Source organism: Stomoxys calcitrans, chromosome 5, assembly GCF_963082655.1.
Source record: "Stomoxys calcitrans chromosome 5, idStoCalc2.1, whole genome shotgun sequence".
Classification (NCBI taxonomy): domain Eukaryota; kingdom Metazoa; phylum Arthropoda; class Insecta; order Diptera; family Muscidae; genus Stomoxys; species Stomoxys calcitrans.
In genome coordinates this window covers 64,309,152-64,321,161 of record NC_081556.1, presented here as the reverse complement: position 1 = coordinate 64,321,161, position 12,010 = coordinate 64,309,152, and the positions used below count along the sequence as shown (strand labels likewise).

At 40.3% G+C, this 12,010-nt stretch overlaps 1 protein-coding gene across 4 annotated transcripts; it reads right to left on the bottom strand.

The window, feature by feature from the left end:
• Nucleotides 1-260: 260 nt before the first annotated feature.
• LOC106094112 (uncharacterized) lies at nt 261-11,527 on the bottom strand. 4 transcript variants are annotated; one of them, XM_059369258.1, is made up of 3 exons: nt 10,901-11,527; nt 8,700-9,238; nt 261-8,615 (listed from the first exon to the last, which is right to left on the bottom strand). In XM_059369258.1, the coding sequence occupies exon 3, from the start codon at nt 1,986-1,988 to the stop codon at nt 261-263; it is 1,728 nt and encodes a 575-aa protein (XP_059225241.1). In that variant the 5' UTR covers nt 1,989-8,615; nt 8,700-9,238; nt 10,901-11,527. The 4 variants fall into 4 exon arrangements, with proteins under 4 accessions (XP_059225241.1, XP_059225242.1, XP_059225243.1 ...); XM_059369259.1 differs by having other exon boundaries at nt 8,700-11,050; nt 11,159-11,527; XM_059369260.1 differs by having other exon boundaries at nt 11,159-11,527.
• Between the last annotated feature and the right edge of the window lie 483 nt (nt 11,528-12,010).

The window sequence follows — 12,010 nt, the reverse complement described above, 5'->3', positions numbered from 1 at the left end:
TCTTGTGTCCTCTCCCTCATATAAGGTTGCGGCGGCTATGTGTTGTCGGAGTCTCTTACGGGCTTTATATCTCTCTCTCGCCTTTCGTATTTTATTCGACACCGTGCCAAAAATCCTTGTTCTAGCCTCCTTGTACTCCCTGATCCGCACATGTAGTGGTTTCAGTTCGCGCTGCGGTATCACTGCTGCCTTGGGCCGATCCGTGTTCTGTAAAATGGTGATGTGTTTGCATGCGGTGTCGGCTGAATTGTGGACTGGGTCTAGACCGGTGTGGACCTCACCCCCCCAGTATGAGGTGAGCCCCTCGGTCGGTTTCCCTGGCACTTAGGGCAATTTGCTACGGTAACACCAGCGTGTCCGCATCTATAGCAAACATATTTGCGTGGGGCGGCACAGTCTACCCAACTATGACCTTCGGCCTCGCAGTTCCAGCACTTTATCTTAGTTCTGTCCTGTATCGCATCCACCTCTAAGATCTCCGGTGGCAAATCTTCTTCCCAGGCCAATTCATGTACTCTTTGTGGCGGGCCGGGACGACTATACTGCTGTCTATGACTTGCTATCAAGTTTTCCGCCCTTTTCACATCTCGGTAGAATTCACCCAGGTTCGAGATTCGTGCTGAAAAAATCATCTGGGCCAAAGACGACTTCAAGTTCCCCCGCATAATTTCCACCATTTCGTTTTCGGAATAGGGTGCCTTCTGTTGCGTCCTTAGTTGCATAACAGCGTTATAGAAGTCCTCAAAGGACTCGTGAGGTAATTGGCGGCGGTTCAGAATTTGAGTTTGCACTTGGAACTCATTCTCGAAACGTTGGTATTGATTGAGAAGTGCCGTTTGTAGTTCGTTCCAGTCTCGAAATTGGACAAACTTCCGGTGCCCCCAATACCAATCCAAGGCCGGGCTTTCCAAAAGTTGATGGAACTTTGTAATGAAATCCTCATCTGGGCATTCATAATCTCGCTTGAGTTCGCTTACTCGGAAAATGAACTCGTGGACATTCATTGTCTTGGTAGTGCCGTCGAATTTGACACCCCATTTAGCCAAATTAAGCTTACCGGTCGACTCAGAACGGGTGCTGCCACCAGGCCTTCCAAAATGGGAAGATGAACCTGGAAAATGAGTTTGTTGCACCGACGGTGGCGGGTGTGGTGGTGGCTCCCTAGTATTCGCCTGATGCGGCGGCGGCCTTTCAGCAAATGGTGTGTAGCCATCGGGTCGGCCTGACCCCCAGGAATTCCTGTAAACCGATGGCAAACCAAGTCCGCCTGCCTGCGGTACTGGTTGTGTTGGTATCGATGGTGGTGGGACAGCACTTATGCCTGACCCTGGAACGAAAGGCGGCGGCTGCGAATACAACGCCTCTGCACGCTGATATGGCGCTACTGGTGGCTGTGTCTGAGGCAAACCCCTACCCGGATGCGTTTGCATCTGACCCAGAGACATATGCTGCCCTTGGCCCAAAAGAGGTCGTCCAGGCTGGCCTGCTGTCATCTGAGCCATCGTTGCGCTACTGGTGGGAACGGAGTTACCCACTCCCAATGACTGTCTGGTAGCCTCGACAATAGTTGGTATCAAACGACTCATCGTTCTAGCCTGGTCTCTCTCAAATTCGACACGGGCCAGACCAACGGCAGAACTGATTATTTGGCGCATAGCCACACTCATAGCCGGGTCTGCCGGAGGCACAGGGACGTGAAGACCAGTCAGTGGACTAAAAGTCGGGGAAGATACATGCCCCTGCGAGCTGAAAGTACTGCTCAACAATCGTGACAGGTCATCCATGCCCGGTGGCAGTGGCGAAGCAATCGAGGAAAATGCCGATGCGATCGGGGCATTGCTAGCCGCCGCTGTAGTTGTCGTTGTAATGGTTTGCGTAGTGAGAGTCGCAGCTGGCTGAGTTGTACTCCCCAGAAGACCCTGCGACGTTCCTGCCTCCATTCTGGAATGGTCAGAATCTCCTCTAATCGTCGAACGGGTATTCACCATTTGAATGTAAAAATGAAGGGAGGCAAAAACTCGAATGCGAAATATCTAAAAGTAGACGGAAAATGTCTAAGTGTTGAGTATAAAATGTGGAACCACTTCCGAACGAGGAAATAAAAGCGGTCAAAGGAAAATCCTTTTATGGCCGTGCCAAACTAAATGCAGCACTAAATCAAAAGGAAGAAGTATATCAAATACCAACTTATAAATAGGAGAACCAATAAGGAATAGCAAAACTCTCTAAAAAAAAAACGAGAAAACGGAATGTAAAAATGTACTTGGAACTAAAAACGACCTCCAGCTACTAAGGGAATAAATCGACCTATTTAAAGCAGAAGAGGAAAAGTAAAGGGAATTTCCAAAAGATAACGTGGTAACAATTTGCAACGCCTATTAGGGCTACGAGCGAAATCAATGGATAGCGTATGTCCTCGGTGGTGAAAGGATGGAACTACTGGAAAGGTAAGTAATGGTTAAATAAGGTGAGTGTTTGATTTTCTATACGATTTATAAACAAAAATTGACAAAAGATATTTTTCCAGGTTGCGTGAGTTCGTGAAACAAAAATTACAGATATGGATATGTAGATGGACGTATACGGCAGTACAAGCAAGGACTAACCCTGTGCAGTCACCACAGCCCACTGGACTATAGCCACGATCGCTGGGGTTGCATGAAGTTTGGCCCTACGCCTGAAAACTCTCCATACGGAGTAAGGTAAGTCTGAAAAAAAAAACGACCATCTTCGGGCTATTGTATCTATGTACCAAAAAAAAAAAGGCAAGGATTCAAACCGACGGAACCCGATTCGTTAATGTATCCGCGGCTACTACACTTCCAAGGAAATAACCTTGATTAAGCGGGACCACTAGGTCCATTTACGACTCGGACGCCACCGTTTTATACCGAGGGCAAACAAAATTAATATTAAATTATGGGTCTATGCCAATAAAGGTTGATTTGAAAGTATCCGCGAAACTCTGTCTTCCGAAAAGCAATTAGCCGGTCACTCACTGACCAACGGCTAAGACTCCCGAAGCATAAATTTACGGATACTTTAGCCTTCCGTAAAGACAAACCAATTCACGCCTTGCCTACAGCATGCAACGCGGTAAGGACTCTTAAGCTTACTTAACCGGGACTACACTTTCGACAAAACATAAAAACGGAGTGACCAAACGGAAATTAGGACTATTACAACAAGTTTCGGGTCCCACGTTGGGCGCCATTTTGTAACGTGCACGGTTCATACGCTGAGCTGATATTTGCCCGGTGTCGGCTTTGCCGGTATGCTGGCTTTCAGCGCGGTTATCGCTCGCCGGATGGGGGTAGGTTCTTGCCAACAACACGGGTCATACGCTGTCACGAAACAAAAACATAAATCATATCGGACTTTTAGGGGATTCAAAACAAAAACGAGCCCGAAACATGTAAGAAGAACGAAAACACCAAACGGAAACAGGATCACGAACTCACACGTACCGGAAATGTCAACTACAAACACTCACCGCGAAGTTTGCTTGGCAGCTGTTTCGCCAAGCATTGTCCCACCCACAAGGAACCCGTGGGCTCCCATACCTTGATGCCTCTTCCCATATATTGGGCATCCCAACTTCGCTGATGTACCTTCACTTACCTCTCACTCATTCCTTCCCACACCACCCTTCAAAATAGCCTTAGGCTTAACACATGCTATCCTCGTGTGTAAACATTATAAAAACTGCCCTCTTTATTGGCATTAAATAACATAACAAAGAATCAAAAAAAGTTCAATAAAGGCATCTTAAATTTCCTCGATCTGGTAATCCATAGCCCGCCTTCTCTGGCCGTGCATGGCCCCCTCGTTCTCGACCGGGATGCCGCTGGTGTTCGTCCGCGTATGAGAAACAGTCTGTAATTTGTTCTGTCCGTCCGTGTTGTCGATGTATACGAATATATTCAGCCTTTTTTTTATAATTTGTTCTGATTACCTTCCCTTTTTTTTTCTTTTCAGGTTCGACAAGATGATACACGCCCGGTGTGCAACAACTCCCTATTCAACGTTCTGAGGACCTACCCGGATTAGAGCTCTGATCCTAGCGCCTACGGTTCCTCTAAAACGGAACCCACGAAATCTAGATTGGGACAAATAACCCCTCTTGTCTCCCCTCAGGTAAGAAAAATAAAAAAAAGGAATATATATATCCAAATATTGTTTGCCAAAATATATTAATATATATGTAGTATTAATCTGTACTAAAACGTGTTGTCTTTATAGGTCGTCCGTTTTGGTCCGAAGTCCGGCATTTACCGTTGCAACCCGGGGAGGTTGCAAGCATCAGGAGCTCCCACGTTGATTGGAGTGGCGATGGTGGCTGGACGTGGCTGATGACCGACGCTGATGTATTGTAGTTATTCTTTTTTATTTTGTTTATAATTCATATATTTTCCGTGTCTCTATTCAGGTTGTAAATTCAATTCAGTTTGTAAGTTAAGCTTCACTTAAATTGTAGGTTTTAGCTTTATTTAGCCTGTAAGTTTTGAATTATTTAGGATGTAATTTTTAGGATTATGAAGCAAGTGATCTTTAGGTTATGTAGTATGTAGACTTTAGGGTTATTTGGCATGTAGTTTTTAGGCTGTAACTTTATATTGTATGTAGTTTTTAGGATTAACTGACACGTAATTTTTAAGATTATTCGGCATGTAGTTTTAGCCTTTTTTTTTTTTTGCATGTAGTTTTTATATATTTAGGTTGTAGCTCCAAAGATAGAATTTCTTCAACGCAAATTCACAGAAAATAAAAAAAATCCAATTTTCTTGCTTTTACTCTGGTGTTTTGTTCTTGGTTTATGGTGTTTATATCAAGGTTGGAGTTGTTCACACTGCTTTGTGCCACAGGGCATATAATTTAACCGCAGTCACTTGGCAGAAAAACTCAATTTTTTTTACCATATATTTTACACGCGGGTTTTCACATCCAGCCAGCTCCAACTTCAAGGTCCAAGAGAGGGCAAAACCGGCAAGGAAGTCGGCCATTTCCCTCAAATTTCCCGTCATGGCAGGCTTTCGACCAGTCCTTCCTTGACGGCTTCTCCTCCTCTTCCACCCGTTTCAATCACTGAACACATGATTCCCAGGGTTGTCCTCCTATGCCCAAATGTATTCACAACAGTCATACATATGATCTAAAGGGGGATGCCCACCGCTGGAAGGCCGCACACCACAAATTGTTCTATATACAGGTAAGAAACTGTATTGTAGAATTTAGAAATCTTTTTAGAAGAAAATTAAAAATTCATTCGCAGCCACTTGACTTTTTCCCATTTAATTTTTCCAGTATCAGAGAAGTGGCACCTGTCTGGATTTTCACTGGAGTTGAAATTGCCACTAAATGAGTATATGTGGGTTGGCATTGCAGTGATGTATTATGAAACTCTTGAATACAGATCATTGACATTTATTATTCACTTTCAACTGCTGACAGAAAGGCGATTTTCTTTTACCTGATATGGAATAGATTTCTTTGAATGCAGATGGACCAAGCTTGATTTTTGATAACCTGTCATTACACTGTTTGGCTTGTTCTTGAGCTATTGTTTCCTCTATGATAGTTTTAAACGCTGGATTTATTAAGATAAAATTCTATATCCACTACTTTGTCTATTTCCATCTCTTTGAAAAATTCTTTTCAGATCCTTTCGCCGTTAATGTTTGCTTTTGAATAGTATTTTGGCCTTTTCGGAGAGCAGGAATTTATGTCCATTTGTATGAATCTTTTGAGAATGAGAGCCATGGATTGTGCCAAAGATCAGATTAAATTCCTCAATATATTCCTTAAGAAATCCAGCTCATTGTTGGACAAGTTGCAGTTTGATGAAGGCATCAACCTCTCAGATTCGGTGTCAAGGATGTTTCTAAAGCTGTTCCAGTCAGTATTTTTATATGAAGTGAAGGTATACGGTGGATTCATAATTATTCCTGAGCACTCAATAATAATTTTAATTTTTATAATTATAACCATCAATCAGATTTGAGCTGAGAAGATAATGGTCGAGGAACGATGGGCCGTTTGGATGTGACGGGGAAACATCGCAAACCGGACAATAACCAATGTATTTTTGTTAAGCCAACTCAATAGAGTTTTTCTATTTACGTTTTCCGTTGAGTCTCCCCAAGATTAGCTTCTCCAATTCAGGTCTCCTCCGAACATGAATCCGTCAAAGTCATTACACAAATGAAGCAACTTATCTAAATCAAATTCCAATCTCTGAGCTGTGTAATAGCAAGGAATATAAATGGATCCCCCCAAATACTTTTTTACAGAGTTATTAGTATAAATCCCTACACCAGGAAGACTTATTCTTTGATATTTCAATGTATCTTTGATGACAATAGCAACTCCAATATCAGAATAGTCGTATAAGAAATTATAACCATTCTGTCTCTGTCTTGTGATAGGTTTCAACATACTGGCGAAAGATTTGCCTGGTGAAATTTTTCCAAATTTTTCCCGGGGCGCAACGTCACCAAGAAAAGGCCAGTTTCAAAATTGTTTTTAATTGAAGATGGTGTTTTGAATTTAGCCACTTCTGTCATGGTTTCTGGTACAAGTCTGTCCAACATAGACTTGATACCATGAATGTCAGAATCTGTATACAGACCTCGAATCACCAGAGACACTTGTTTCAACTCTTTTGGATTAAAAGAGTAGGAATGAATGTTTTTGGCTCTTAAAAGAGGCATAATTGAAGTATGCACCTCCGGGTCTGCGAACTACAATTTTTGTTATAATTCATGTTCTTGACTTTGAATGAAAAATGAGGAATAGTAGTTTTCAGACTGTCTACAAATGTTTTTATGTTAACATTGTAAACAAATAAAGGGGGGCACCATTTCGTCTTTGCAGAAAGGAATCTATCCTTGTTGGTCGGTGGCTTGGCTTCTTTAGTCAGGGCCGCATTTTGTATGTTAATATCAGCCAGGACACTAAGAATACCGTAGGGGTTTTGGTCCTGTTGTTTGTGGTTAGACAATATCTCACACAAATCTGAGATATCGATGTTAAGTGGGCAAAGGGCACTTTCAACACGCTGCCTTTTGCGTTCATTTGCCTTGGTTTCAGCATTTGTAATCTGTGTTGCTGTGTTAACCTTGCCGCCAGTAGACACGGATGGTTTTATTCTTAGTGATGTCGCCACTTCTTCCTCAGCCGCATCACACTCCATATCAGGAGGTTCAAAACCTGGCATCTACTTTTTTTATTAGTAGACTGCAATTTGATGCCCGAAAAATTGATGATTTCAATCAAAAAATAATAAAATTGTTTTACAAAATCTGCGGTATAAACAATACGTCTGATTCGTTTCAATGCCACTTTTTTTCGCGAACCATTGAAAAAAATAAAACATTCAAAAATGATGCCGGTAATGGTTTCAAGTGTGTCCATATTGATTTTTTGTCATTTCCTTCACTGTAAGCAGAGTACTACTTTTCCGCTTATTTTTAGCCAACGTTTTATTTTGTATAGAAAGTGTTTATTAGTGTTAGTGATATTGCTCACATGTACTTACTCGGGATGAAAAAAAAAATATTATTTGTGGACGCATTATTAAGAAACTATTTGTTTATAATATAAAAATGTAAATAAATATACTTTTAAAATAAATAAAAAATAAATGTTTCTTTTATAACAAGCTATTGCAATGAATCTGCACGAAGTAATAACGATTGTAAAAGAAAGTTTTGTGCTTTTGGTCTTGCTATTACAACAACATTATTTTTATACAAGTGGAAGATGCTGGCAAAGGATTTTGGAAAGTTGTGCTTATTTAACTTATACCAACGAAAATACTACAAGATCTAATTATTTTTACAACTAAAAGATGAATTTGTTTCTTTTTAAATAGTTTTGTGTTTCATTATTTATTAATTTTAATTATTTCGAAGGGGTGGGTTTTGGTTGAAATTGCAACAACATATATGAATTTGAGTACGGTCCACACACAAGCAGCTGATAAATTGGTTGGTGCCATATGAATTTTTATATGAAAAAGGCAACATTTTGGACAAAGAAACCAAAAAAATTAAATGTGGTAACCTTGTCAAACAAATTTTCCTCCAAGATAAACGTAGTACCAGCCTCTACAGAAGAACTAGCAAACTATCAAAATACTGATCAAAATCAATTTGGCATACTTGGAGTTCTGGCTGATCTTGATATTGCCCCCAGACAATCACTTCAAATTGACAAAACAAAAATAAAACGGTGCCCTCGCATATCTATTCACAATGTAAATATAAAAATGCCTACTGACAAATTAAAAACGACGCTTCCTGAATTTTCTTTTCAATTACGAAACATCAGCAAACTAAAAAGCAAGCTTTATTTTCAAGATTACTGCGGGAGAAAAAATATATTCTTATTCGTACACACCAAAGGAACTTAAACAAACGTCTGTAATATTGAAATCTCTTTGCTGACACTGAATGCGAGCAAATCAAAATTGAACTGGACAACATTTGTACGGATACAGTCGACAAAGTCAATTAAAGGAAACGTTGACGCCGGCCTTTCCTGGTAACCTTGCTTCCTGGAAAGAATATTTCTAATGTTGCCAACATCCGAGGTCTGCAAAATCAGATCATATCCTGGGAAGAGCCAAAGAAAAAGGAAAATGATATTCAATGCCGAGATGTCAAAGATGGGGGACATCGCGAAAAATTTTAACTAACCTTACAGCTGCGTGAAATGTGACCACGAACCAGTTGAATGTCAAGGCACCCGTGAAGATTCCTCCGATCCATTCTGCAGCAATTGCGGCGAAGCTCGACATTCGTTAAACTGGAGGGGATGCCCTACATATAAAAAAATACGTCGCTGTGCGTCATAAAAAATCGCAACAGCCATTGAAGAAAGGAAAATTGCCCAATCCAACGTTGGCAGATCTGTGATGCGCCAGCTCTGCCAACTTTGTCACTCCAGCCAGAACTCGTTCGAACTTATTTTAGGTACCTCAAACCCATCATGTCAACAGTCAAAAAAGTGCCAGGAAATTAATATCTTCCTGGCGAATTTTAAAAATATATCAAAGCCTGACTCAAAACGGAGTTTTTGCGACTTTTTCACAAAGTTAAAGCTAAATTTTATCCATAGATCCTTGAAATTTTTGACTTTCAATATTAGCTCACTTTTTGATGCTAACCGCCAAATAGATTTAAGCAATATATTACATTGCCACAACATCGACTTCGCTTTCATCCAGGAATGTCACCTGCGAAGAAACAGAAGGGTTAAAATCAATGGATATAATTCTCCGGTTGGGGTCGCTGTAGTCATCAGAAGTGGTTATAAATACAGTCACGTCTCTTTAACTAATGTTGGATTTAATTGTTCCTTAATCCAATTGGAATTTACAGACAATGACTGTCGGAAGAAAATACTTGTTGGCTCCGTTTATGGTCCATGCAACACCCCGCCACAAAGATTAGCATCGGACTTGGAAAATCTTCTCCAACGTAATAAAAGCTTTGATGGGTTCATAGTTGGAGGGGACATTAACTCCAAAAGCCCCGCCTGGAGAGTTAAACCAGAAAACGGAAAAGTTCTGGGTAACTAGAAAGATGATAATTCTCTCGATGTACGTCGCCTATGCGATTCTACTTCTTCGTATCCCAATGGTTCTTCTTTTCTGGATCACTTTCTGTTGAGCCCTCAACTAGTTCATCATGCATCATCGGATTTGAAAATTTCCTCCTTACCTTCCTTTTCCGACCACTTTCCTATTAAATTGGAATTACAGTTGGACAATGCTGACATATTATTGAGAACCGCTCAAACATTCACGTCGTATTAGAATACAAACTGAGTTAATTTCCGGATTGATATGGAATCCTCATCAAGGCAATTAATGCCCATAATGCATCATAACATAGATCACGAGGAAATAGATAACTTAATTGAGTCATTTGAATAAACCTTTCTAAAGATGGCAAATTTCCTCTTTCTGAAAGAACGAAAAAACTATTTCGTATTAAGCATCAGTGGCCAAAAGAGCTTGGAAGCCACCGTAACGCAGAGGTTAGCATGTCCGCCTCTGACGCTGAAAGCCTGCGTTCAAATCCCGACCATCAGAAAAAAATTTTCAGCGGTGGTTTTCCCCTCCTAATGCTGGCAACATTTGTGAAATACTATGCCATGTAAAACTTCTCTCCAAAGGGGTGTTACACTTCGGTATGCCGTTCAGACTCGGCAATAAAAAGGAGGATCCTTATCATTGAGCTTAAACTTGAATCGGACTGCACTCATTGATGTGAGAAGTTTGCCTCCGTTGTTTAGTGGAATGTTCATGGGCAAAATTTGCATTTGCAAAAAGAGCTTAAGAAAATCTTCCACCGCACTGGTAACAGGGAATATATTATTTTCTCAAAACAAGTTAATTTGCTAAAAATAATTATTAAAGAATCAGTTGGTATTGAACAAACAGAGCAAATCTGCATTCAAACAAATTTACCAAATATCTGGCAAAACAAAAATCTATTTTGAGAAAGACGACGACCTCGTTCTAACTCGCTGATTTCAAACCTAGGAAAGGTAAACACCTCAATCGAGCATGTTCTAAAGGAAAACATTGTTGACGAACATCCAAATCTCTGAAACTGAGGAATAAAACTTGGACAGTCGCCATATCGTTAGACATCGAGAAAGCATTTGATTCGGTGTGTCACAGAACAAGCCAACGAATTGGAAATCTTTGAGAGAAAAGTCGTAAGAAAGTGCATAAAGAAATACTACAATAACCGGACATAGAAATTTTCCAATAAACATATCTACGACGCTGTATATGAAATTGTAGTACATACGTACTTGTTCACCAAAAATGATTAAAATTCGGCCAAAATTATAAATGTTACAATGAAGCAAATAATATACGTACCAGAAAATGCTGGTTTTGTATTTGCTTGATAAGTTACGAATAAAGAGTTTGTGTTTGAAGTCTTGTGGTGTCTTGTGTTTTGCTGGTAATGGAATTTGAGAATATTTTTGCGTAATCCTGGCAGCTGTGTTAACATTGTATTAACATCAGCTAAAAAAAACGTTAGTAAAACTGTAGTTTAATACTTGGTTACGGTGTGCTACATTTTATCTCAGCATGTGTGGCATAACAATAGCAGATATTGAATATATATTTTACCGAAATTGGCTGATTGTTGGGATTAGCAATTTGTTAAAACCACGCAACTCAAGCGCACAATTTTGCAAACTTGGCCCTCGGGGACCCAATCGACTGCCAGTTGGTATTGCGGGGCCATCGGCTATGTCAACAGATCCTTCAAGGTCGGACCGCCTTTTAGTTAGCTTGTTTCCATTCGCATCGTCTGCGACTACCGTAAAAATACCAAACTTTTTAAATTTAACCAAACATATTGTTATCATATTTCATTGCTTTTTTTAAATATTCTATGCACTTTCAGGATTCACCGAATAAGGTTAAGCCAAGCAATCAGCCGACATGCAATATTTTTTTAATTTTTGGCAGTAATTGGCATTGACAACTTGTTCTCTTTTTACATTCATTCTTTGTTTACGATTTCTCTTATTTGATGACATTTTCAATCGGTAGATTTGACATCCTTAATTATGTTCGTGGGTCCTATCCACTTTATGTTTTCGAAAGTGGCCTAACCTTCTATTAGTGAATCCTGATGCACTTTAACATCTTCCTAGGGCGCGTGTGTTTTATTACGACTGTGATTGTGCTTTCCTTGGGCGTCGCTAAATGTCAAATGTCCAAAAGTTGAAATAACAATTTATGGTGAAATGAAACATTTCTGCAATTTTTCTCACTTTTTATATGGATTTTCACTGCAAAAAGCGAACGTAGTACCGCCCTTTACCAAATATGAATAAAAAAATGGGCAAAATTCTAAATCGATGTTCGTCGCCATCTTGTAGTCTACGCATGTATTTTGCCGTGGAGACATAAATGCCTCGGCCGCAACCATGACATAATTACCAGGTAGTGCACCGTTAACAGCTGAGTACA